We start from the raw sequence: 27667 nt of genomic DNA, 5'->3' as shown, positions 1-27667 counted from the left end.
AATTTAGGATGACTTACAATTTACCTATGTCTTTTACAATATTTTTTAAGTTTTTAACATACAAAGGTACACTGTACACATAAATCTATAACGAACATTGTACGTAACATCACTTTTTATTCATGCACATATAAAATTATTGAACTCTATTATTTATTCGTCGCTCTTCAAGGATGCGAGAGAGTTGAAACAGTGGCAGTAAATGACAGTACCAGCAATCACTGTCGTCTCCACGCAAGAGGCGTGCATAATTGATCCACACATTCATTCACGTTTCGATGTGTCTCTCTCCCGTTCGTCTCTTCTCGTGACTTCTTAGAAGATTTGCATTTCCAATCAAGTTTCCGCGTCCCTCCAGACGGCAAACACTCGTGCTTAACGTTGTCTTGCAAAATCAAATCTCTTTGGGCGACGAATCTGTGAGAACAGCAGAAATGCATAGAAAAATCTGTCATTGTTATGCAGTTAATTTTTGCATGTATTATATTCCTTTCCAGTATGTTCTGTAATTATCGTTTCCTAAACTAGTAAGTAAAAGTCAATTACGTTATTTAAAAAATACTTCTATTTTATAGTTGACTTTAGAAAACATTTCCGAAGGAAAGTGAGCGTCTTATCCGTACGATTCGTATTTTCAATATGCAAATCCATCTGAACGCGATTCGTATAAAAGCGATAGGAGTGATACTAAATCTAACGACAGTTCGGTTAAAACAAAGTTGGGTTGTGCCCATTTCCCTTTTTCCAGTTCCTGAGACTAGAAAAAGACAAAATGTAACTTGGGAAAAAAAATATATCTACTCATATCTGAGCATATCTAACACACATTACGTTGTATATGATTGGCTAGGGACAACATTCATATTTGAGTTGGATATAAGACGTCGTGTACGACTGAGCGCGTCAGTGAGATGCGCGTTTCTAGCCGCTCGATAAGATTTTAATAAACAACTTGTCCCTGAAAAATCTCTCGAAGAACTCTCTAATTAAAGTATACCACTGCGATTTTCAGAAGTATATAATACACTTATAACTGGAAATTAGTGACTATTCACTGTTTTCAGTGATAATCCACTGATTGCCCTAGCGAAAAAATTTCTATAAACAACTATAAAAATTGACTTAAAATAGAAATTTGTAGAAATTTTTATATCTTCGTTGAAACTTCGTTTTAATTTTTGGTAAAACTATCTACGAAATAGTATCACAAATTATAATGTTCTCAAATCAAGAAATTATTGCAAGTAGTGTTTCATGAAAATGTAAAAATTAGTACAAAACTTTACTAGTTTTAAAAATTTGAGAAACAACAAAATCTTAAAGAATTAAAATATCTGCTTACGTGTAGAATATTACAAAAATTTTCCAATTCTAGCATTTTCACGTTGATTTTTATAACACTTAAAATTTACGTAGAATTTTATGAAAATGTACAATTTTGTAAAAATTAGTACAAAACTTTACTAGTTTAAAAAATTTGAGAAACAACAAAATCTTAAAGAATTAAAACATCCTTACTTGTAGAATATTACAAAAAGTATTCTAATTCTAGCATTTTTATGTTGATTTTTGTAACACCTTTTAAATTTTCGTAGAATTTCTTAGATTCTGGCAGTTATATTTTCTAGTTTTGTAGAATTTTGTAGATTTTTGTAGAATTATTTCCGGCAGGGTGGCTCTTAGAGAACACGAATAAGCCGCACTAATCCCGCTTCCACGGTCGGTAAAGTCGCGATATATAAAAAGGGTTCAAGGTTGTTTAACCGCGAGTGAAAGCTGCGAGCCTCTCCGGAGTCTTGCGGCGGGAGACGTGGCGGACACTGTGTCGTGGTGTTCGTTGCAACACGTACGGAGTCGTACGACCGCTCGTATACCGAGGCGAAACGTCGCTCGTGGTCTCGCTGCGGATAGTCGTCGGGACTCGTCCTCGTGCTCGTAAGTGATCCTCCACGATTTCCACGCGCGGTTTCGCGGAAGCAAAGGCGATTCCGCGGAGCGACATCCGTTAGTCTCGAATACTAGCTCGAACGCGCCAGGAATCTCGGCGATAACGGTGCTTACGTAAGAGCAAGTGCAAATGGATCGCCATGTCGTCGGCGTAATTCATTGATATTGATAGACGCGTTTTGCGCCGAGTCGATTTGTTATTTAAAATCCTCGCGGACAGATACGCGCGCGCGAATGTAATTTGGTACAGCTGTGAAGCCTCTCCATCTCGCGCGCTCTCCCTCCCTCTCTCTCGTGAAAACGGTGACGGGGAAATTAATAATGAAATTTCTCGTACCACACGTTCTTCCACTGGCGTATTAAACGTGCTTTAATCTTCCCGCGGGCTCTTTTCTGACGATATCAATGCCAGTTTTACGACACAACGTTCATGATAAATCGCTAAAAGTGAATCTTTCGAATAATTCATCCGCTGAAACCCGCTGTTAAAAATTTCAAAGATTCTTGACGAAGACTGACGCAATGAACAACTGCGATTGTATGTCCGCAGCGTTCGTAATAACTTTTTTAAATTTATGCATTTGCTCGCGAAATGACCTTCGCTCTGTGGACGGCTGGATGCGTGGCGCGGAATTAAATCGCGCTCTTAATTCAATATCGAGAGGAAAGTGGAATTTCGCTTTATATCCTTCGGGGTCTAGTCTAGTTAGAAGAAACGAGTAACAAGAAACCTCATTTATTGCGGGTTACGTTTCGAAAAAGGGATTCCGCTCGTAATTTCTCTCGATAATCTCGCCCTTCTGACGTCACAACTGCAATCCTTGCGCGCGGGTGACTCGGCCCCGAGGAAGATTGCTTCAAGTTCAATTCGATCCGAAGAATGGGACGTGAATTTTGGAGAACGGTGAATTGTATCGAGATCCTGAGGGGCGATTTACGTCCCTTTACGGGACGGGGCGCGACGGGGCGCGACGGGGCGCGAGGGTGAACCGCGAGCCGCAACTGCGCAATGGTGCGAATTGCGCGTTTCGCGAAGAGGGTGCCGGCTCGGGACGGCGAGTACGCAGTCGCGCGGGATTCCCCGGGAATCGGGTCTTTCCGGGTCTGCGACACGGTTTTCCCCTTACTCGGTTCACTTTGGCGCCCGTGACAGTCGACGACGCGACGGCGACGATCACGGACTAAGCTCGCTCGCTCTCGCAACAGGTGAACGGGACCCAGGGCCGAGGGACCTCCGACTCAGAGGAGCCCGAGTAGCGGCCGCGACACCTTTCATCCGCGTGTAGACGCCCCCACCGTGGGATTCCTGGAGGAACGGAGTGAGTCGTCGAAGGGGTTTCGGAAAGAGTCGCGAAATGAGTGTCGAGGACGCCATCAATTACTCGCCCAGCGAGGAGGAGGACTATTACGCTCTGTTGTCCTGCGACGAGTCTTCCACGGTGAGATGACGCGAATTCTCGTTTCGCTTTACCAACTTGAAATTTTCTTCCCGTGTGTGTTCATGGACTAATCGCTCAGCGACGGATCGCAGTGATAACGTTTGAATTTCATGTCTGTTGACGTCCGCCGTATGTTAATGATATTAAAAGGAGTAAATCTTGAAAAACGGAGGATTACTCAACGCGAGGTAGGGAGGCGAGGTCAAATCTTATGGGAATTTGGACATATCTTTTACCCCCCCGTTGGATCAATCGCGAGTTAAATCTGCGCATTTTGCGTGGAGCAGGTTGTTGTCTCGCGAGAAACGTTTGCTCCCGGAGTCTATTCGGGTAGTCGTATACGATATTTGGATAATTAAGTCGAATCAATTATTTCCAGGTGTTTCTTTACGTATAGACAGGACATTTACTTTGAATTAATTAGCATCCGTCAATATTAGTGCACTCAGGATATTATAGCTGCAATTCGCAGAACTATTATTTCAAGAGTGAAGTGTCTTTCGAATAGAGAACTCAAGATAATTTTCACTTCTTAACTCATTATGAAATGAATGCATTATTACTTCTGTCGATCAAATTGCACGCGTAATGTAGGCGTCGCCCAATCAAGCTTTCAGCTTGGAATATCGAGAAACGAGTCCATCGTGAAAATTGTATTTACAAAATAAAAGTCAGATACCATCCATTTAATTTGATATAAAATGTAATAAAAGAAAATGTATAAAGATTATACGTTTAGAGAAGTGCCTCGGCATCTCAATTAATTTAAGTAATTAAAAACGTCAATTAATTTTAATTAATCTTAATTAAAAATATTGTTGTGCAACAACTACTCAGTTCGCTTATTTATTAGCAGGCATTTAATTAATAACGACTATTTTATTTATATCTGCTATATCGTAAACGCCATTACAGCTCGATTCGCTGCTTAGTAACGTTAAAATATAAAATTCACGGGCAATAATGTACGAAAATTTTAATTGCTTTACCGAATTTACCGTGACACTTTAACGATATGCACGTACGAGATGAATCTCCTACATCTGTACTGAGATGATTAAATTAAACGTCGAGTTGCCTCTGTAATAATTAGATCCCAGAAGGAAACTGCAATTTAGATTCTCCATTAATTGAATTCTTGATCGACATAATTAAGTGTAGTCTCATTCGCTTCCAGTTTACGATATGCTGAAGTTGCGCACAACAATATTCGCGCTGAAATGAAATCACGTCGTCGGGTCACATCGAGCATGAGATTGTCTCGATAGATTTAAACGCCTACGTTACTTTATATACACCGTTTTCTCCAACAATTTACAACGAGGTATTAGCGGCGCACGCGAAAATCACATTCAGTTGCAACAACTCGAACGCATTGGGACTTTACGGGTTTTTTAAATTTGAATACGACATTTATTTGATTGCGCGCTCTTTATCAGCAATACGTAAGTACGTATCGAGAAGTTCAGTAAAGAAACATGATGGGTAGATCGTTTGCCTTTCCACTCTTCAGTACACGTTTTGTTATCTCGGTTGAGAAGAATTCCGATAAGAATTCCGTCCCCGGTCGATCGCGTTAGCGTGTTCGTGACATGTCGTTTTCATCGGCGAGATACCACCAACGCGGTGTTACTGCGGACAGCTGAGATATCCGGACATTCCGCGTGTTTACAAATCGATTAAGTATCAAAGTATAGCAACGAGAAATTGATTAGATTTACGAATGTCGAAACTGTGGTCCGTTCTTTCTTCACAAAAGTTGTATATTTGTAGTTAAAGTTTAAAATTTATTCTGTCCTATTGTGAAAAGTACATCGTACGATCCTGTTTGAATCTAATAGATTTAATACTTTTTGCATCCCTCTGATTTAACATTTAAGTATATAATGCGTTTAAAACGAAAGAATACAGAGAATAGCGGGAGAATATATAATCCCGAAGTGAAAGTAGATTAATCCCCATTCTCGCAATTGAATGATGTAGATAGTTTTTATTCAATTTTAAAAATCAGGTCGAGCAGATTACGGCGGAATATAAGGTATTAGCTCTTCAGTATCATCCGGACAAGAACGACGGTGACAAGGAGGCCGAAAAGAAATTTCAACAACTAAAGGTAAGCCTCTTGCACAGGCAAACGTTAATTAATTTTAATTGATTTTCAGTCTAATTAAAATGTGCAAGCAGAGAGTGAGAGAGAGAGAGAGAGAGAGAGAACTTTGACGATTTGTTTGTATCGTAGTACGCAAAAGAGGTTCTATGCGATCCCGAAAAGAGATGCAATTACGATAAATGGCGGAACAGTGGAATCAAGATCAGTTATAAACAATGGCTCGGCATGAAGGAGCATGTGCAGCAGGTGAGGCGCAATAATTGCCGCAGCTATTCCTCATTTTGGACGACAAGCTGCGGTTTATCACAGTGTAATTTGTTCTTTTTCAATGCGTATTGGAAAAAATTCATTTGTTCGCATGTGCCGTCGCGTTCAAAGGTGCGAGCTTGTAAAGCGTGCGTCGACAATTCTCTTTTGTAAATTTATAGCTTTAAACAACAGTTGTAACTTATTCGAAATGCAAAAGGTAGTTTCATAGCAATTTTCGGAGAGGTAGGCACACTAACAGATGCGCCACTTATTAATTTTCGACGAGAAAAACAACGGGCTAGGACCAGGATTCGAACCTGGGACCTTCCGCTTGCCGGGCGAATGCTCTTCCGACTGCGCTATCCAAGCCCATCCATAAAAATGATGAAATAGTTTCATAATAACAAAGGCGCGTGAAAAAGAGTAGTTTTAAACCTATCTTGGGATAATCTGCTGTACCAATCGTAGTAATTGACCGCACAACGGGAGATGCGAGTTTATACGAACCTCTAGTCCCTTCCCGAGTACATCTTCCCCGAGCGGAAATTGTTTTACTAATTCCGAGTAGATTCTCTCGCACTGAAAATAGGAGCGCCGCTCCGTAGCAGCGATAGGGGTCCAAGGGCCTTTAACTTTACGTTTCTCGTTACGTCCTGTGAAGTTAACCGAGTCTTGCTCTGTTCACAGACCATGCACTGGAGCACGCCGAAGACAAAGGACAGAATGCTGCCGGATACGACCGAAGAGGCAGGTGGTTCGCCAGCTCACCTCAAAGGTCATCCTACAAATGCGCACAGGAGGGCTTCGGAGGGTGGTGCCATGAATCTCTACTACCGTTCGGGCCACGGCGTCCCCCCGTTCTACCAAGAGTCCAACGAGGTCGTCAGTAAGTTTCGTAATTACGAGATTTAAAGGTCCCCAGTGTAATTCCCGCCGGAACCGACTCCATTGTACCGGATGCCCTATGACAACAGGAACATGTTGCATTAGACAAATATCTACCTGTATATGAGTGTACGGGCCGTTGGTTGGACCGCATTGGCGTGTACATGCATTCGCGTAAAACGGCGAGTTGAGGGGGACGCGTGAGTCCCATCGCTCGCCACTGAGCAATTTGTCATGTTTCTACCCTCCCGTTTACATGCAATCTTGCGATTAACATTTACTGTTATTGCGTCATCTCGTATTAAGTTGCGGACGTGACGGTTTATTGTCGATGTGCACGACGAAACGTTTCAACGATCGTACACATATATACATATTGCTTCGAGGAAACCTCGCGGAGGTAATAAACGTCGGCGCGAGGTTCTCTCTTGGACAGACGCTTCGTGGATTACTTCTTCGTCGTTCAGGATGCATGCCAACTCGATTCAACAAACGGCCCCGGTACACGTGTACGTGCTCGCGATCGCGCGTACGTATATGTCGCCTTCAGATTTATATTTTGTTATACTATACTAAGCACGACGAGAGGAAGGGATCGAGGGACGTGGCTGGAGGACGTTTGGTATTATTTAAACTCCCTTTCTCTGAGGTCTCCCGATTAAACGTCCGACTGTCCGGTTGCGAATGTCACAAAGTCGAGTCTCTCTCGATCGCGCATTCTATGTGTGTGTCTCTTGATCTTACGAGATGTCTAGCGACAGAAGTTAAACGACGTAGTGTCAAGGGCAGTATAGTTTTATCTGTGATCCCGCGAATGAATTTTCCGCTAGTGGTTAACTGGTCGTTTCAATCGTAAACACATTGGAAGGAAATACTCAAGTCTCTGCCGAAGGAAAGATCTTATCCGCGAATTCGTGGGCGGAATTTCATCGTTCTGGTTATCGGCAATTTTCAAGCATCAATTAACGTACAATTGGTTTTCGTCGCAAGATAAGCGACCGTCGCATTCGACGTGAGTAACGTTCGGCCAAAGACATCGACTTTAAACGTTGTGTACGCGGTTACGAAAATTGGACGACGAAATTGCCAAACGATTGAACCGAAATCCCGGACCGCAAACGTTGCAAACGTCGAGCTCACAAGATACGACGTTTTAAATGAAGAGAACGTAAATAACCATAGAGCTCTCTATCAAGGATGTAAGATAAAGATATGAAAGTAGAGTAGCTTATATTAAACTGTTATAAAATGCAATGTCTATATTATTATATATTTTGTCGAATAAGTGTTGCTACCGATTCCGCGAGGCTGTCTTAGATAATGACGTTTCCAATGTTTCTCTCCGAGGACTTGCTCGACCGATCATCATTGACCGCGACATCAATTCAGGGATCCAATTCCGCGCAACATCGGGCTGACGTTTCGCGGAATAGAGCTTAAGTATTTCTTTCCGTAATGGAAACAGATCGACGATGGCGCACTTGTACCTGTGTCCGATGTCAAACGCAAGATACGTCACTCTCCTCCGACGACAATTGCGACGGCTCTCCTCCGGTTTGTTAAATAACGACACGCGCGTGCGAATTAGCCGCGTTTCGCTTCTCCAAAACCGGGTGTTCGAACCGGCCGCGTTTTCGGCTCTTCGCTCTTCGACGCTGTAAGGACACGAAAGAATCTTACGTCATTGGAGCAAGGAGAACGTTATTTTCGTGCGTTCGCAGCGTCGAAGGCGTGGACTTGAACGGAAATGAATTCGGTTTGAACCTTCGGTGGAAACGATGAACGTTCTCCGCGAATGATTTTCACGAAATAATTTTTACGCGTCGCACTTTTGCACCCCGACGCGTTCGCGTCTTCTCTACGCTCGATACGGCAGCCGGGACAATTCGTCAGTGAATTGCGTTTGGCATGTAATTGAGAATGCCTATTTATAACCGATAATTAATAATAACTTAGTGACAGTTAATCCTGGATGTGTCGATGTGTATAATCTTACGATAATGCGATAAGCGACTTCTCTTGGGGAGCTCGTCTCTCGTTTAAATACATTAACGAGCGCGTCGTTAATGCCCTCCAATTTCGCTTTAGGTATTTCCTAATCGAGCGCGTTGCATCTGAGCATCCGCGTATCGTTGAAAGACGAAGCGCAAGACTAGATAACGATATTAAACCGATGAAAATACAGTTGGACGGGGATGCCTGGATATGACGTGTCCTATCTGGAAATGATTAAATGGAACTGCAAGACGTTAATGACGTCGAATTGTACGTCTTGCCTGAATCGATCGATCTTCCATTCCACAGAAATAATATGATCTCCCGCACCCCTCGTCAAAGTCCAAGACATATCACGATGGGTTCATTTCGTCTTCCCGTTTGCTTTTCGAAATCTTGACAGAGGAGCGATTAAGGCACGGATTTTATCTGCGCGGAGAGACAGGAGGATGTAAACGGGGCGAGAATTGAAGCCTCGATTGGGTAAATCTTGCACCTACACAGGCACAGTAAAAATGGCTAATAAACGGCTAGTAAATGCCAGTGGAGAGAGAGGCAAAATCAATATTACCAACGAGTCCAATGACATTTTTCCATCTTAATTTTAGACTCTCGGGTTAACTCTCTTTTTTTTTAAGGGAATGAATTTTTTTCACGGAAAGGATATATACGTCGCTACGGTAAGATAATTATATACTTTTTTTTATAAGTCCTTCCCGGATGAATGAAATAATACGGTGATTTATTGATGATGAAAATTAAATTGAGAAAAAGCCAGATATATCGTCCTCGGGGCCTTCAATTTCTCTCTCTCTCGATTCCAAATGTTACGATCCGCGGAGGGATCCGTTCTTGGCTGCAATCAATTCTTAATGTCACGAATACGCAGTGCCAATGAGGAAGCAGGTCAAATCGTTACTTGTTTACCTTGTCATAGTATTCCTATTTTGGTCGAACGAAAAAAACGATAGTTTTAGAATCGAGGACTAGAGAGGGAAACAGCGAGAAAGTTAATAAATAACAAAGCTAAAGAGCTACGGAGAGAAAGAGCAGGGAAAATATAAAATTGCGCAACTTACATGTGGGACGAACTTTTCGAGATGTCGCGGACTCGAAAGCCCTCGGCTTTCTTTCACTATCGCTTCCATTCTTCCGTCAGTTTTCTTAGACCCTTTGTTAGGAGACCCAAGAAAATATCTTGCTGCTCGACTTGCCTCCCTATCGGCTCTGTGCAAGCCCGACGTTAGTGCGCGGTCAATCGAATTAGTCGAACGATATATAAGCGTGCGCTCGCGCTTCGTCGGATTCGCCGCGCGATCGATCCTGCTCTAGACTTGCGAGACGGCGGACGCGCAGCTAAATTTAATGACATATCTGCGACAAGTGAATCGCGCCTGATTACGTTAGAAACCGACGCCGTCGAATCCATCGTTCATCTCAATTCATCTATTTCAAATGGCGAGAAGAGGTGTTTCTCCATTTTCGCAAATTTAATCGACTCGAAAGCGACTTTGCAAAAAAAAAAGAAACAAGATCATGGTACCACAGTTTCGACTTCTTTTTTAAAAGCAACACTCGTATGCTGTTTACACGCGCAATATGTACGTAATATAAATTGAAATTAATAATCGGTAATTTTCTTGCCGTAATGACTGATGATGTAACAGAAACATTTAAAGTGGAATTTTTCATATTTCCAATCTTTCATATTTTTTACACGTATTGGACGGTGTTTGTCAGGGGCTTCTCCCACGAAGAAATTGAGATTGGAGCTTTATCCGGACAAAGGGATAAAAATTGGATAAAAGTCGGATGAGCAAGTGAGCCACAAAAAGTTTTAATCTCGTCGCGACACACCGACCAAGTTTTAGGTAAAACGGCGCCGGGCAACGGCGTTCACGAAATTCCTCCAGTCTAACTTCGACTTGTTTAAGCCCCGAAGAATGTAGCAACTAGGTCGATAAGTCGTAAAAATAAATGAGGAATTTGAAGGGGGAAAAAAGTAGAGATCGAATCTCGCCTCTGGCACTGGCAATAATATCTTTGTGTTAGAGGAAAGTAGGAAATATTACTGTTTATTGGAAAATATTAGGAAAATTTCGCGCATCGCAGAGAATAATACCCAAGTAATTCGACTCGGTCGTTACTCCCTCATTTATTAAGCGAACAAGATCAATTGTACGTGTTAGAGCTAAATTAAACTAACGTTGATCAAAGTGGACGAACGATGTTATTTTAGAAGGAAGGGGTTCGATGGCAGGAAGATTGCAGGAGCTACCGCGTGCTCTTGAAAAGTTTTCCATTTTCTAACGCAAGACGAGAAATAGCGCGGCCGATCGTGACCCGCTACTGACGAAAGTCTATTGGACCACCCTGTACATGTATCTATACCTATATTTTTCTAGACGGGCCCGTGGATTTTGGCCTGCGAAACGTTGTTTACACGACTATATCATACATACCTATTTGTCGTTTACGATTGACCTGTCGCTTGAGGGAAAGGTCGAAGTCTGTTCAAACGCCTATCAGTACGATGCTCACGATCGAAGAGCCCCGATACGTTCCTTTTACGTTACTACGCGCGCGTTTAAGACGCCGTCATTGGATAAGATGGAACTTGCGCGTTCCCTTCAGAGGGAAATAAGAAGAAAAGCTGATATCCTTCTCCAGAGGATTTTACGGTCCATTGAGTCTCGACTCGACTCGAAATCTAAACCATGCCAATTCCAACACAGAATCAATTACAATTGCATATCTTTATCTAGACAGAATCTTTATACGATAGAATTTTGCATTAGAACATCGAACATTTCCGCTTTGTATTGTATAAAATAAATTCGCGGAAGAGAAATTTATGAGAGAAACTCATATCACATGCAGACATTTACTTATAACATTTTTAAAGAATTCTGGGAAATTTACGATTTTTGAGTTAGCGAGTTAGTTATGGATTTCAAATTAAAAATGCCTCGTTGACAGGCTCGGATTGAGGGGAGGGCTAAGGGGGGCTGTAGTCCCGGGCCTCGTTTACTGAGGGGCCCCGCCTGTGACATAGTTTCGTAAGTAATGTGGTTCGTTTATGACTTAAACGAAGTTTTACCTAAATGCACAATTTCAGTTAAACAGTCATTAGAAGCAAATAACATCTTAAACAATAGTATTTCTGTTGCGGTCAAGCTGCCGCTACAAATGCTTCCAAGTGTTTCTTTTCTCGTTCCATCTCTTCTGAAAGCGAGGAGAGGAAAAAATAGAAAGATTTGTGGAAATGAAAGATAATTGATTCGCACACCTTTTGTATAAAATGTGCCCCCCCCCCCCCCGCCTATTCATTAAAGGGCCTCCAAAGTCAATAACTCCGGGCCCCAAAAATCTTAATCTGACCCTGCTAGTTGAATTAAAGCGCTTTTAAAAACAGAAGTTATATATTAAAAGTTATGTTAAAATTGAAAGTGTGTCGCACATCAGGTGGCTAAAAAATTTCCTGACTTTTGCATTTATAAATGGCAAGTTATTAGTAGTGTTTGTAAACTGATTATGTAATGCTAATTATGTTATCCAACGTTAGAAAGAAATCGATAGCTGTCTTCCGCTTCAACGTCTATGGCTAATGATCGTAGTCACCAAAAGCTTTGAACAATTAATTACAAGAGCATAAGGTATAAGTTGTGTATTAACAAAAATAGCGAGTCCTTTTCTTTCCTCGTGTCGATGAATCGACGACACTTTGACGACGTGAAATCAGGTACGTAAAGATATTCAATTGTGATTACCAAATCTTCAAGACTGCTAGTTTCACGTTAACTGATCGTAAAATTGTCGTAAAAACTGATCGTTAACTGTTCATTAAAGATTGACGATTAAAGATTAGTCCTTCTAATGTGATTTTTGTTTACATATCAATTGATTAGTAATTGTGTAATCGTTATTGTAATTAAATATTGCAGATACAAAAGTTGGAGTACAAGTTATCAATTAATGGAAAGTGTTTGTTAAGAACGATGATTATTTAAAGGGATACGAAAGAAAATATTACTGTTAACACATTCATGAAATAGTTTAGTCAATTACGTGTCCTGCGCAGCTTACTGATTGGAGAACAGTATTCTCGATCGTTCTTACGAGTCGTGTGTGTGTGTTTTGCGTGCGTGGCAGTGCGAATGAAATTATAGATTGTGTATAAATGTCTATATGCAGTTAAATGCGTAACCAAATACATATGTTGTATATTCGTCTCGCGCTGGTCGACGCGGCGATGTATTACTCGTACCACTAAAAAATTCAATAAATGTGTTTAATTATGAAACACCGTTTCGCGTTTTGATTATTTTTAATGTTTAACAATATTTACACGACAATCATTCATTATTTCGACAAATTCAGGGCATTTCAAAACGGATACATGGTATTTATCTCGAACCCTCTTTACAGGAACCAAGATCGATGTAAACCAACAATATTTTTTCACTGTTATTTTATAATATGTACTTTTTAATATATGTTGAAACATTTTTGCAATAATTTTTGTACATTTCTACAATTTTTAATTGCATTTCTGATGTTGTTTTCGCGGCTTAAAGATGGAAATATATCGCTTTATGTAACACAGATTTGTAATCCTGTTTGAAATAATAATTCAGCAATCTCATTTTATAACGTGATTCGTTAAGGAAATTAGCCATTTTCAGGTTAATCGAGTAATGACGTTACAGCAGTAATGCCGATAATTGTCAAGCTGCAGGTAACAGAGTGATTATTGTTTCATCGCGTGTTATTCCGCCACACGTTTCTCTGAGCGGAATAAAAGATAATGCCTCTCAATATATATATAAACATTTTCGGCGGTTAAAGCAAAAATTAATATTTGTAATGAAAAACGCAATCTATCGATTTTTCACGGTGATTACGCGATCTAACAATGAATTTTCCATTAAACAGATTTCGCTCCAGAGGCAATAAATTTACTCTAATATTTGTTTATAATTGTAGTAACTGAAATATTTGCTTCAAGAGTAAAAATGTAATAATTATTGTCGCAATAATCGCTACATATAAAACATTAGAGGAAAATTTTTTATTATGAGATAGGTTTTTAATACGAGATAGCGGGTTTTCAACATCCAAATTCAATCACAAATCTTTTTCCGCAACGATTACCCGATGAACCAATGAATTTCCCACTAAACAGATTTCACTTCCAGAGCAATAAATTCATGGTGGAATCGATAAACGATGTCTATTAATTAACAGAAACCCCGCTATCTCATATTAAGAGTCTACCTCATAATAAGACACTTTCCTCTATCTATAACCTACAAGGTAAAATGTTAGATAATGTAAACTGACATCCCGGATAAATTTGGATCCCGTTTTTCCTTCAGCGTCTCTCTTCTTCTTTTTTTAATTAAGCGTAGGAACTTTGAACAATGCAAAAATGTTCTGGAAAAAAACGTAGAAAAACGAACTTGCAGATCGTTATCGATTTGAGAGTAATCCGCGTTGTTCTCTCAGCTCGTTCCCGTTTTTCGCTTTCATCCACTGTTTTCGTAAGTTGTACGGAAAACTTTGTATTTTCCATGCAGAATACGCGAGGCCCGGCGCACCGCGCCGCGCCGGATGATTGGGAACTGGAGCGAAACATTTGCTTCTCGCTTCGAAGGCTTCTCCGTAATTTCGGTCGTTTATCTGACAGCTGCCTCTGGCTTGATTTTTGTTCATGTACCGTGCAGAGTATATCATAGAACGCGTGGACAATCTTTCGGGAATTTAGAGTGTCAAATTTCGACTCCGGTTTCCTTTTCAATCGCGCGTCTAGAGAGTTCGAGCAACGTTCGCACAAATTTAACTAAAAATAGAGCCAAAATTTGTTTCCTCGTATCCAAGTCGTGCTGCGGGTCTCCGAATGAAAAACTTGTCGAGTGAACAAGCGATATGAGTGAATTAGTTATCTCGGAGTTACATTTGAAGCCTATTCCACTTTTATGCGCGAATGAAGTTTGAAGGTAGAAAAAAATATCCGAATACGAGACGTCCTTCGCGGCCGTACACCAGGTTTCATCGGGAACGTATTTTGCCGTGCACCAGTTTCCGTATAAATCTGCTCGTTCATTCTCCACGAGAGACGCGTATAAATACCACTCCACCTGTCCACGTAACTGCATAGAACGCACATCCCTCCACTGAACTGCAAACAGCCCTTTGAATGCCATTATCCTGCCTACGTTGTTACTACTTAACGTCGCGTCCGCAAGTGTGGCTGCGTTAGATAACGAGAGCTGGCCGTTGTTCCCGATCGGTTTTGCCCGACAACGGCTGTCTGTCGGGACGCCAAGTCTGTGTGTCAATTTAAACTTTGACCTACCAGCACCATTCCGCGCCGTTTGCCATAGACCACCTACGTCTCCCTTTTTAACTTTCCTGCACTATCGCCGAACTATTTTGCCGCGAATAGAATTTAATATACCTCTTTTTTTTCGTCACTTTCGGGCATAATTATCTCGGCGGGGAAAAAGAAGACAAGATGCGATTACGGGACAAGGCGGTTATCGATTAATCGTTTATATTACAGAGGTAATTTCGTTAAATAATAAATAGACAGCGAACGGAGTATATTAGCAAATAAATCGCATTCGAGCCGGATGTCCCATTTATTTAAACAATATTTGTTTTATATATTGCTTTATATTAATAATATTTAATCTACTGTTGTTAACTTTTTCCTCGTTTTTCGAGAAAAACGTACGAGAAACGAGGCATCGTGATGCGCTTTGCAGCCACGTTAATCTGTATCGACACAAGCGGAAGGGAAATACGCAACTGGGAAGGAGGGCAAATCGATATCGTCGCTCTCCCGTGAGCCTATATACACACGGACAAGTGTAAGCGTTGCATGTATATGCTTGTGGTGCAGCTCTGTGTGAGAAGTTGCGTTTTCCAAGCCCCATAGTAAACGACGCTCACGCGTCGCTCGATAACACCGACGAGAAAACGAGATATCCTCTTCTTTTCTTCGTCATTAGCTTCTCGCCATCATCTTTCATCGTCGTTACCCTCACCATTATCTTCGTCATCATTATCATCATAATCATCTTCTTCCTTCCTCCATTCTTTCCCTTTTGAACATACATATCTCTTTGGGAGAACGGCACAGGTGCTGTTTACAGCTCCTCTCTTTTCTGTACCTTTTTATATAAGAGAATACAGAAATATTTATAGAAGCATACGGCGCCACGGCACGGTTTGGTGCGAAACGTCACCTAGGTTGATTTCTGTTATCCGGAACCTCCCAGCGCCGTTGATAAAATCATCAACAACAATTGAGTAACCGACAAGACCGTTGGTGTAAAAGTTTTTCTGTAATTGCTAAAATTTGAAATCTTTTTTATTGCTTCATTAAAGTATTCACGCTGGTGGTTGCAAAATTTTTAATTGACAATATCTCTAATTAATAGATCATCTTCAGTATTTTATTGATATTTTTAGTAGTACGTTATCATTGGCAGCCTGAAGAAACAGCAATGTGTGCTGCGGCATCCTCTTGATAAATACGTGGCAGATAAAAAGCTGTAAGACAGACGAACATGCGTAATAACAATTGAAAAAACAGTTGCGTAACAATATGCAGGGTGAGTCGTGAAGGCTGTCCCAACCTTTTACCATAAGAGGCGAATTACCGACCGCAACTGTAGCCAACTCGGAAAAAACTAGATAAAATCTCGTTCTACATGTCTCAATCATGCAATATCTAATTATTTCTCGAGAAATGTAATTAGATATTACATGATTGAGACATGTAGAACGAGATTTTATCCATTTATTCCCCGAGTTGGCTACAGTTGCGGTCGGCAATTCATCTCTTATGGTAAAAGGTTGGGACAGCATTTACGACTCACCCTGTATATGACGCGTCGCACGAAAACTACGTATAAATAGCTACAAAACATATATAAAGATTAATTGTAAAATTATTTAAATGTTGGTTTGGTAATGTCAGCCATTTTAAACTACCACTAACCAACGCGAGTGCTCCGTGTCTTTGAGAGATCGATATGAGTACCAACGAATGATATAAAGACCACTTCATTTTACAAGAGTTGTGCAACATTGTGCAGCTTTGAAAAACATAGTTGCGTAAAAATATGTATATAATATATGACGCTTCGAAGGAAAAAAGTACGCATAAATAGTTACAAAATATTCAGACTAATTGGAAAATTATTTAAATGTCGGATCGGTAATGCCAGCCATCTAGGAAGAAAAAAAAAGCAGTAAGACGTTTGTATTCAAATATTGAAACGTGAAAGTAGACGGGCGTCTAGTGCGACTAGTGAGGCGCCCGCCTGTTGAGAGGAAGGTCCAGGTTCAAGCCCTGGCTGAGGTAAATTTTTCGCAGTAAATTAAAAAATTAACATCATTTAGACACTAACGTCCTGTCTTGGCTCTTATATCCTTTATTACTTCGTATTCGTTCCTTCTTAAGTTTTACAATTCTACAAAATGTTGCCCTCGTTCATTGTTCAATTATTCTTTCATATTCTTTGAATGAAAAAGGTACAGAAGAAATACTTCGAACACTACACCAACCGAGAAGCATTTCAGTTTTAAACTGGACAAGTGGCCGCGAATAACATTTGACGATTGAAAGCAAATAAACCGAAGGGGAAGAGTACGGGCGGTCTACCAAATATTTTCCAAACGTTTATAAATATCTTCCGACGCGTGAAGCGAAACTGTTTTCCGCAAACATCGTCACGTCGCGAGCAGCAGTTTATTTATTTCGATCGAGATAGAGGTGGAGAAATACAAACGGGAACATTCGCAACATATTTCGATAGTGCATCGCGAGCCACGGAACGAAGACCGGGTAGACCCGCAATTGGAAGAATTGAACGTCCATCGTCGTACTCTGCAACCGCACCCGTGCCGTGCTCCCTTAGTTGAGGACGTCTCCAACAGGTGGATTACGGGGCTACGACGCGACCCTGCGTCCCGCGAGAGGCCTCAGTAGCGGTCTATGCCGCGGCGTGCGAATGTTTGGAACGGGTGGATTCGCGTCGCCCTGTATACGGTCGGTGCGACAGTCGCGAGTAGACCGCGAGGACGAGTACCGGAAGCGCGGACCCGCAGTCGCCTCGCGTCGCTTCCGCGGGTCGCTTCGATTTTTTTTTCACCCCCTCGTCTCTACCCACCGCCCGCACTCGCGCGAATGGCAAGGAGGCGCGTGCGGCTCACACGCGGGTAAGTACTACGTCTGGTCGCTCCCATTATTAGAATCGCACCGTGCTCCGGATCGATACTTGATTCTCTGTCGTCGCTCTCTCGGCGACGGATGCTGCGGCGAGCGAGAGAGAGAGAGAGAGAGAGAGAGAGAGAGAGAGAGAGAGAGAGAGAGAGAGAGAGAGAGAGAGAGACAGAGAGATCTCCGGTCCTGTCTGACGTGCGGAGGGTGGTCGCGGAAGGATTTTTGCGTCCCCGACCTGCGATCGACGCGTCGACTCCGTATATTCGCAGCGGCATTAAATCTCCGGCGGGGATGCGCTCTGTTTTCGCGAGCGTGCGGATTAGGCGGAGGATTAAGAAGCGGCGCTTGTCATCTATCACTCGCTAGATTATTTCGGCGATGTTGCATAATGCTGCCGCCGTCACTTCTGGACCCCGAAGAAATTGTAACGGCAGAAATAACTTAATATTAATCGTCTTGGGGGCTGGCGTGGTTTGAAATTCATTTCTCGAGTTATTATTGGCAGTCGTCGAAATTCTCCCTTAATTTTTTTCTCTCTCTTTCCCCTTAAAAAAAAGTCGAAAATATTTTACACGTTAAAGATATATTTTACATTACGAATTGTTGCACGGAAACCTCAGAAGTGGGAGACACGAACGATTTCGCGCGTCGAACATCCTTCGCTTCTCTTGAAAATTTGGGATTTTGACGTTGCTCGGAACCCTCTTCAATTTTCATTTTGTATCTCCGGCGAGGATCGGGGATGAATAAAAGATTATTGTGGAATACCTGGAGGCCGCGTTAAAATTAGCCCGCGTATTATGCGCGTGGCCAAACGACGGGAATTATTTATCTAGAAAGTTCAGAGGCGCAATATCCTCTTCCTGTCCGCGGCGATCGCTGCAGAGCTCGCGTGCGAAACCAGCGATTTCGTCGTCCGGTTTCGCCTGGCGTCAGGTTGAATTTCGGGTTTCTCGCGGAGCGTTTGGCGAAGATGTACATACGTGGGAGAGAAACTGTCACGTGCGCGGCCATTTAAAAAGTAGGTCCTCGAGCGGCGCGGTATGCCGCGGTGTACCGCCTTGAGCAACGCACTGCCCCGGGAATTTCAATGAGGATTCAGTGGTTTTTTTTTCTTTCGCTCCCTTCGGCGCCTTACGTAAGGCGCGGTATGCCGTTTTTCCCGTAGCATCCGGTCCGGCCGCGTCTATCGTCGCGGCGCAATGCGTGCGGAATTATGCTGATGTACGCGCGGGCTATCGGTTATTGGCAATCGCGAGATCGCGCGCGATTGGCGGGTCTCGGTATGAAGAAGTTTATTACTAGCCGATAAGAGCACTCGCTCGCGGCCTCATTGTATTGATTCGGGCTAACCCGCGGCGATTGGTTCCGTTTAACTATTCGTTTAACTATTCAGGAGAATTGTACAGTACTGGCCAAAATTATGAGAAAAATTTTCATCCGATAAACCTAGTAACTTCTTTCCGATTACGTTTTCCGATTAAATTACGGATATACGTCCGACGAAATTTATCCGATGAGATGCAGTTACCGATGAAATTTGAGTGAAAACCCGATCATACTTTTCATCGGTTATACAATTTAATTGGACATATCTGTTTGTTATTATGTAATTGGATTATCCGATTATATTTAATCGGACATTTTTCTCAGTGTTTGAATTTTGACCTTACTACACTTCTATTGAATTAAAAAAAATGACTTCTTTACCTTAACCAAAATTTTATTTGACTGAGACTGGAATCTCTAAGAGAATTTATATCTATTTCGTCAAATCTAGCAAGTGTCTTAGTAGAAGTAAATAAAAATTTAGTAGATTCAAAGAAACATGATTTCGACAAAAACTCGAAAGGTGATATAATTTTGGCCGGTACTGTATGCGAAATGCATGCCATTCTACCTTGAATTCTTAATATTTTGACACAAGTAAAGCCATTTCAAGACCACCGAGTATTAAATCTTCGAATGAATTTAAATTCATTTATCGGGCGATAAGTTTCAATAGTACGGTTGAAATGTATTGAAATAAATATACGACATCTTGCCTGTGCAAGGCAAATAAATGCATAATAAATTTAAATCAATCGCGGGCGTTAATACCCGGAACTTTTTTCCGACATGCGATCGGAGGAGAATAAAAGGGGAGAGGGAGAAAAGGAAGAAACGAGGAAAAGCCCGCATCGCTCTACGTTTTCATATAGCGTAGACATTTTACGCATCCCCGGTCGCCGTACCTGCAAATTAACGTCTACCGTGGTTTTCTCACGTGTCACCGGAGTATCCTACTTTCTAAATGATAGAAAAAAAAGAGAAGCGGGAAACTGCGAGCCGAATACCCACATACGAAGAGTCCGAGCGGCAATTACGTTAGTGCGATTCGCGTAATAAATGCCAGCGAGTCGTAAAAGCCCACCGTGAAATTTGATAAAAATGTTTACGATATGTCTAAAAGGCGCGGAATAAAATCGCGATTTATCGCACGTAGGCGTGACGAGAGGCGTAGACGTGGACCGTGGAAAAATGGATACACGTCGGAGCCGCGTTATCCATTATAGCGAGGCGAGGTCCTTGCACCCGATGCGCAACACGCTCGTGTTTACGCGCGATTTTTCTGAATATTTCGCCGACGAAACCTTTAAATGTAACACCGTTCGCGCAAGCAGCGCGGAGGTTTCTCCGCGCTTTCTAATTGCGCGAAAGGAAAAGAAAAAAAGCGATCGCGCTTTGCATAATTAAAAATTACCTTTCTACGACGTGTTCGCGACGAGGGTCTGCTGATAATTGAAATTGCGTATAACGGGGGCTTGTGTCGCGCGCACGACATATTCGTGCGACTGGGATTTATGTGCGTTATATTTACGCGCGCATTGGTACACGGAGAGAATTTTCTCTTAAAATTTATCCTGAAAATCATGTTATCGTGGGACACCGTCGCATTTTGAAGAATTTTATGCGGGTGTTTTTGAAATTTTACCATACATTTTGCTAGTAAAATGTGTACTAAGTATAATTACTGGTAAAATGTATGGTAAAATTTCAAAAAGTTCATAAAATTGTCCCGCGATTACATGATTTTCAGGATAAATTTTAAGAGAAAATTCCTTCCGTGTACACGAAGTTGTTGTCGCGTTTACGCGATATATTCCCGTCGTGATGTCGTGCGTGTATACAATAGCGTGTTTTGTACTGTTCGCCGGCGAAGTAAAAAAGTCATAAAGATGCGTAGAGGTTTAATGGAATATTTTACAAATGCTCGAATGCACCCGAAGTTTTTATATGGAAATATTAACTCTTACCTTTGCAAATCGAATGACACTGTTTCCAGTCGTCGCTAAATTATGGAATCTTACGGGCGTTCGGTTTCTCCGAACGTCTATTTCGTGAATATGTATCGACGATCTTTGCATCGAGCCCGAATAGGGAAGCGCGGTTCATCGAACTTTAAATGTAATCCGATGAAGTACACGCATCCGTGGCTCCCAATGCTTCGGCGTCAATTGTGCGACGACATATTTACGCAATGTACGAGGACCGTATATAAATTGATTGCATACGAATTGATTGCATACATTTTGCGCACAAAGCGCGAACATTTCCTGTATTCTTCACATTTGTGAGCGCGGTCTTTGTTTTAATTAAATTTTAAATATCTGCAATAAAATTAATGAAATTATAAATTTGCTCAGCAATTTCTACCGATCGCTTGTAGAGCGGAGTTGAATTTTTTTAAATCCAGTTAACGAATGAATATACTTATCGCGTTTCTCTGTTACTTCCGTTTTCGAGCAAACCGAAAGCAGACTTAACAGCGCTCGCGGACGATCTGGAAGTCGCGAAGAAGTTCCTTGCGCGGGAGTTCCGGTTTTTTTTTATTTAGCTAGGAAATGAGGGAGAAAGTGCCGATGTTCGATGCATGAGAAATGAAATCTGGCGGACTAATAAGATTTGGTTATAAGAGATCCCGCCGCGAAGTAATTGGCAGTTCTTGGCAGTAATTTAACATCTTCGGTGACATTTTAATTATATCGAGCGTCACGTTGGATCGTGAGAGCACCGTTTTTGATCGATGGCGCCTGCGAAAGAACTCGGAAATGCGCTTTTTATGAAACGAAACGTTGCATGACGGCTTGTGACATATAAAGTGGTCTGTTATTGATGGTTTCAACCGGGAAACTGATGATTTTACGTGAAAAATTAGGTAAAAAGTGCGAAAGAAAATTTTTCTAAAATTTTTCGAGGTACAACGTATTTGTCGACGGATTTTGAGAAAAACCTGACCAGAAAATTAATTAGAAATACAACAAATCTTAATTTTTTGTCCAGATATATGAAGAATGGTTTTCTCAACGCCAACCATTTTCGTAATTGCGGTCAGCATAAACTGCTCGCTTCTTGGCGTTACATAATAACAAAATCGGGAGAACCAGACGGAGATTTGCTGTCTAATTTTAAAGGTAAAACAAGACGCCGAGTATAAGCGCTATCCAATCAAAAATTATATAATTTAATTATTTGGATACATTTTGTTAGAACAAAACATTTTTATCTTTTCTACAAAAGTAATAATCAACTAAGATGGATATTTATACAAACTAGATATTTTATTATCTCTGATATTAAAATGTTACATCTAAATAATCGAGCATACGATTTTACAGGAAAAAATAAAAGAGACAGTAATATTAACGAGACAAATTTTTAATACTTATTCAATAAAAATATAATGCAAACAAATTTAATACAAATAAATATTTTATTAAAAGATGGCCTTTTCTAGTTTAATTGGATACATATCGGTCCTGATTCACGACATTATTGTTTATTAAAAAAAACTTAGCGCTGCTAAACCGCTAAAATATATTATACAATCTAATCGGAGAGAATCAGACGGAGATTCGCTGTCTAATTTTATTCGCGAGCTGCAGCAGCGTTCTGTACGCGCGAATGAGATTCGCAACACCTGCGCGATCGGGCGTTCGGTTTACGAATATTTTAAGCCACGCGAGCGCGAGCGTCCACGCTTGAAATTTTGCGAAGCGGAACAAAGGCGAGGCGAAGTTCGGCCTAAAGCACGATCTCGTTATACCCGTAGATTTCTCTCTTAATGCGAAAGCACTCGCTCTACTCGAGGTGAAAGTTGACTTATTGTGCAGCGAGCGTGCAAAGTGTCTCGATCGAGTATTTGCCGTGGTATATCTGCCTTATCGCTGAAAATTGCCGGCTGCTCTCTACCGAGTGTGTCATTAATCATCTTTTCAGGAGAGGCTTAGAACGGCCGTTTACAGCGAGAAACGGTTCGGCGGGAAAATCAAGATTCGAAGAAACGTAACGTTTCGGTAAGAAATCAATGTTGATCCGGAATTATCGGAACGCGATGTATCTCTCGGATCTCTATCTTGATACGCGATATGGAATGTCCACCGGAGCATGAAGCTGGAAACTACTTAGATTAACGAATAGCGAACGTAAAGTTAACTAATACGGTGGATTCGCGGCAAGTTCAGTTACATTTCGCTGAATCCTGGTGTGGAATTTTTTAATTGTCAAGAAGAAAGTGCATTTACTATCACCTGCTTATGCAAGTTTAAGGTTGTTCTCTAATAAATTTTTATATTATTTTTTTAATAGTAATTTTCGCAGAAGTAATATGGGAATTCGGCGGAATAAAGCAGCCGCTTTTAAGGAGGTTCTAGCGCTACTTTCTAATCAATGACCATGTTATTAATAATATGTAATCATTTATTATTTTAAAAGTTATCAAATATTTAAAAAATAGCCAAATAAAAGTTCTAAGACTCTCATTGGATGTAAATAAACGGATGAAAAGCAAATATGAACGTAAGATGTAGTCGTTAGTTTATTTAATAAACGATTAATTTAAATTTATTTGAGTGGAAATGTATAAATTAACACTTTAGTATTTAACTAATTACATTTTTATTTAATAATCATTGGAAATTGTTCTTTATGTGACGTTGCCACATTTCCACTTATGTGTCACCGTTTCCTGGTCGATTTCACGGATTGTTTCATCGAAAAATCTAAATTTCTCTTGAGCGCGACGGCAAATTTATGTAAGTTTTCACTGAAACATTCTTTTACTTCAATATTGATTCTCTCTTTTACTTCCATTGTAGCTCACTTCACAGCACACGCGACGCGATGTTATTGGAATGGTTAAAAAATTTAATTAAAGTATTTTGAAACTGAGTTAAAATGCAAAATGTTTTATTAACCTAATTGCCACTTACTCAGCTGTTGCTGTAAAACCGCGGCGGCGCTTAGATAAGCCCGTACGTAAGAAGTAATTAATGCCTGTGTAACGTCATCGGGAAGATATAAAAGTCAATTCGCAGAAGTCATTGCACTCGTTCGTCTTTAATGGGCGGCGTAATTGCTGTCATTTCGCGCGTAATGGTCACCACAAATTAGTATCGCGGTGGCAATTATTATCGTACGTGCGGCGCACAATAAGGATGCGTAATAGCTGATGAGCAGACTCTTAAAAAAAAGAAAACAAATCCGGAAAAAAATTACGTTCGATCGTTCGGGCAGTCTGAAGTGCATATCCGTTATTCGCAATAAGCGGTTATCGTAGCGAGGCGAAATCTGATTACGAGCTGAACGGCAATTGCGTGAGTGCCGTAGGGAACCGTTTTATTGCGTCGAAAGCGGAATAAAAAGAAAAAGGGTTCATACGTTTATTTATTCTCGCGCGTAGCCACCTAGAAAAAAATGTTACGTACGCGACACGTTTGTGCTCGCGCAAAATGTCGCGAGTTCATCTCTTTCGCACGAATTTTCGCACCTGCGGAAAATAATATCGTTTATTTCTCAATTGGCGTTGATTTCATTCATTGCCGCCGCAAAATAATGGCGCGAAAGCGCGCTCGCGAAGGCGGTCGCAGTGAATACGTAATCTACGGCGACGCAAAATTACGAAAGGCGCGTCCTCCTTCTCCACCGTCGGATGCGGTAAACCCATTTGCGGAAGGGCAGCCAGCTCTATCGCGCGCGACGTTGCCCGCCGGTGAAAAAGATAGCGCAGGTGTTTCGCGCCGGAGGTGTTTCGCATTTTTTTTTTCTTATCAACGTACGGCCCTGAATTCCCGGATGCCGTTATTCGAGCAGGCCGTTCTACTTGCTCTCGTGCCGAGCGAGACTTTGTCAGCCTTTCTAAAGCGCCGCTTGAGAGTCCCGGGTCTGGTGAAATATTCCCGTGGCATCCGCGAATCATCTTGCATACGATAAAGTTTGCCGCTAAGGGCAACGGACTGCAAAATATCTTCGTCTCTCAATACTCCCTGAGAGCGCGTGAAAAATAAGCGTGCTTTATCACATGTGTTCAATGTAAATGACACTTCAAACCTGTTTATTCTTTTAATTTGATGATACTGTTTTATTATTATCTCTCCCGTCAGTCATTATCTGCTCGTCGGCTTGAAAAACACAAATTTCGAAGAACCGACTGCTCGAAGTGGTCTGTGGCGGCGTGAATTATATTTGTCATTCATCCATTTTTAGTTCGCCTTTGCGAACCACGCGCCGATAAATGTAAAGGAGCTAAAGAAACGAGCAATAAAGTCGACTTGATAATTTCGTAAACAAGAGCGAACATTAATTACCTCGCCTACGCGGCTCGCAACGAGAGAAATCTCGGGCCGTGGAAAATGGCGTGCGGCGCGTCAATTCTACTAAAATGCCACGGATCTTTCGCGATACACAGGAGTGGCAGGAGAATAGAAAAGAGTCAGGCGGCTGTTGTAATCGCGAAAACTCGCGACGCGGCACGTACCAGCGGCCGTATAATGGATAAAAAGCGGGATGAGAACACAATGGAGAGGCGCGTGCACACGACGTGTGCACGGCGATGCCCAATTAATTTGCTCTGTACACCTATTCAGGCGTCCGGAAGGAGAAAGGCGAGAGAGAGAGAGAGACAGAGAGAGAAAGAGACGGGGAGAGGGTTAATTGCATTTCGCGCCGCTTTGCGGTAATTAGGCGATTACAGTTATCAGTCCGAGCCCCGAAGTTTCTTACCGCTGAACGTAAGCTGAACGATGTTCCTCTCGTGGATCGCTGTTCCTCAGGATGCGCTGTTCATTCACTTTTCATCGGGGGCAAAAAAGTGATTACGATCCGCGCGTGATTGTGTTTTGTTCCGACAACCGGTTTTACGTCCACATCGCGATTTTCAAAAAAACCGGTCGCGTGAGAGAGAACCGGTCTTCGCGCGCCGGGACTCTCCCGCCGTGGATTGTTGACGATAACGGAAGCGCATCGGCGACGGGATCGATGATGAGGTGCGCGTAATTATCATACGTTGCCGCGTAACAAAGGCTCGGTGCGTTCTTGCGCTCGCGAGTTTTACTTTCATTTTTTTTTCTCAACAAAGTCAACGCGCCTTGCGTTTACAGAGCGATCCGACGAAAAGCCCGTTGGTTATTGCATGGTACACGCACCGGCATAAATGCTGTCCCTATCCTTGTGAGGTGCACGCACACAACTAGAGTCTCTGTAGTTGTGTGCGTGCACCGCACAAGGATAGGGACAGCATTTATGCCGGTGCGTGTACAATCAGTGGGTCCACACCTCCGTCATTTGTTTCGTTCGCGTCAATCCCTTCTGCGCATCCGACATTGTTTTGGCCAGACCAATGAGAGAAACGTTGTATATGCGGTAGTGTAGCTTTGATGAGTACGTACACACCAGAGGCTTCTTATATAATACTACTACTAGATTGCTACCTTCAAGCTGAAAAGTGAGGCAAAAGTTTCGCCATGTCTTGTCAGGTAAATAAAGTAGTATATGTGCGTCGGTGCATCGCCGACAATAATGGCGGAAAACTACGTGACCGGGACCGAAAGGATCGAAGGGCCGACAGAGGGTGAACATACTAGTTGTACCATAGTATAACCAACTAACGGCGGACGCGCAGAAAGGGTCGGCGCGAAACAAAACAAATGACAGATTGGACATACTAGTTGTACTATGGTTATACTACGGTTATACTATGGTTTTACTGGTGTTATTGGGACGGTGATTATGATGTGATATACGCGGTGTTTCCGTTTTACGAAGCGCGATCGGGGGAACACGTGACGGGAATTTGCGCAATCCGCGTGCATTCCTTTGTCGAAGTAATTAAATAGGCGCGTGATTTTTAACATACCGCGTTGCGTACAATACGCGCTTTGATTAGTAGGAATATCCGAATGCATCATTCGGAGCGCAGGCCGGTCGTTAGTTAGGTAAGCGGAACTAATCGCTTCTTCCATTGCGTTGTAAATATATTTATTCCACTTCCTTGTGCTGTACTCCCCCGTTACGAGTTTTTCCTTGGCATTACTGCACTCTATATTAACGCGCCTTATTTCTTCTTTTTCTACTCCTTACATAAATAAACCGCAATTTATCGGCATAATAGTAAACGCACGAATTTACGTGATTCAGTTCTTGCATTAGATCAGTCTTTTGCATTAACTGATCAAAATTATTTAACTAATTTTTGCCCTTCGTCAATTTTTCTTATTGACTGATTAAAAATGAGAAAAAAAACTTGTGATCCTCCATCGCATTGCTTTACGTTTATTATTAACGTTTGAGTCACGGTTGTAGGAAGGTACAGGTTTAATGGCTGAGGTAATATTTTTCGCGATAACTTTATATAGTTAAAACTTATTGCCAGTTGGTCAAATCAATAATATTTGTCCGTTTCTCTACATTTGTTTGCTAACAATTCAATTTCGCTGAGTGGACAAGCGAAATAAATGCGTGGACAAACGATTCCAGTGCTTAAGATGA

The 27667-nt window shown here is 41.7% G+C and overlaps 3 protein-coding genes and 1 non-coding gene across 5 annotated transcripts in view; 2 read left to right on the top strand and 2 right to left on the bottom strand.

Annotated features, from left to right (window-relative positions):
* Positions 1–101: 101 nt before the first annotated feature.
* Positions 102–16155, bottom strand: LOC105559004. Its single transcript, XM_012006990.1, has 5 exons — positions 16111–16155; positions 15879–15984; positions 15672–15803; positions 14779–14938; positions 102–417 (listed from the first exon to the last, which is right to left on the bottom strand). The coding sequence occupies exons 1-5, from the start codon at positions 16153–16155 to the stop codon at positions 219–221; spliced, it is 642 nt and encodes a 213-aa protein (XP_011862380.1). The 3' UTR covers positions 102–218.
* LOC105558998 (J domain-containing protein) lies at positions 1704–12928 on the top strand. 2 transcript variants are annotated; one of them, XM_012006982.1, is made up of 5 exons: positions 1704–1935; positions 3154–3386; positions 5398–5499; positions 5626–5742; positions 6433–12928. In XM_012006982.1, the coding sequence occupies exons 2-5, from the start codon at positions 3303–3305 to the stop codon at positions 6655–6657; spliced, it is 528 nt and encodes a 175-aa protein (XP_011862372.1). In that variant the 5' UTR covers positions 1704–1935; positions 3154–3302; the 3' UTR covers positions 6658–12928. The 2 variants fall into 2 exon arrangements, with proteins under 2 accessions (XP_011862372.1, XP_011862371.1); XM_012006981.1 differs by lacking the exon at positions 1704–1935 and having other exon boundaries at positions 3066–3386.
* Positions 6042–6114, bottom strand: Trnaa-ggc. Its single transcript has one exon. It is a non-coding gene; the product is annotated as a tRNA-Ala (tRNA).
* A 1473-nt stretch (positions 16156–17628) lies between the features above and the next one.
* The window catches only part of LOC105558996 (guanine nucleotide exchange factor for Rab-3A-like), a 32802-nt gene continuing 22763 nt past the window's right edge, over positions 17629–27667 (top strand). Inside the window, exon 1 of the mRNA XM_012006979.1 lies at positions 17629–17859. The gene's annotated coding sequence lies outside the window, so the exon portion shown is untranslated. The remainder of the gene's footprint in view (positions 17860–27667) is intronic.

This window comes from Vollenhovia emeryi, unplaced genomic scaffold, assembly GCF_000949405.1.
Source record: "Vollenhovia emeryi isolate VEMERY1.0 unplaced genomic scaffold, V.emery_V1.0 DF939295.1, whole genome shotgun sequence".
Classification (NCBI taxonomy): Eukaryota; Metazoa; Arthropoda; class Insecta; order Hymenoptera; family Formicidae; genus Vollenhovia; species Vollenhovia emeryi.
Note: the sequence above shows the minus strand (reverse complement) of the source record. Positions and strands in the feature narration are given on the sequence as shown.

Excerpts from the sequence above, each read along its gene's own strand:
- LOC105558998 (XM_012006982.1), top strand. The coding sequence starts at position 3,303 with ATGAGTGTCGAGGACGCCATCAATTACTCGCCCAGCGAGGAGGAGGAC. Across the intron at positions 3,387-5,397 it reads CCTGCGACGAGTCTTCCACG|GTCGAGCAGATTACGGCGGA; the intron begins GTGAGATGACGC and ends TTTAAAAATCAG. Across the intron at positions 5,743-6,432 it reads TGAAGGAGCATGTGCAGCAG|ACCATGCACTGGAGCACGCC; the intron begins GTGAGGCGCAAT and ends CTCTGTTCACAG.
- LOC105559004 (XM_012006990.1), bottom strand. The coding sequence starts at position 16,155 with ATGCCGCAGCACACATTGCTGTTTCTTCAGGCTGCCAATGATAAC. Across the intron at positions 14,939-15,671 it reads TGACGAAGATAATGGTGAGG|ACAGCCGTTGTCGGGCAAAA; the intron begins GTAACGACGATG and ends GCGTCCCGACAG. Across the intron at positions 418-14,778 it reads AGGGATGTGCGTTCTATGCA|ATTCGTCGCCCAAAGAGATT; the intron begins GTTACGTGGACA and ends CTGTTCTCACAG.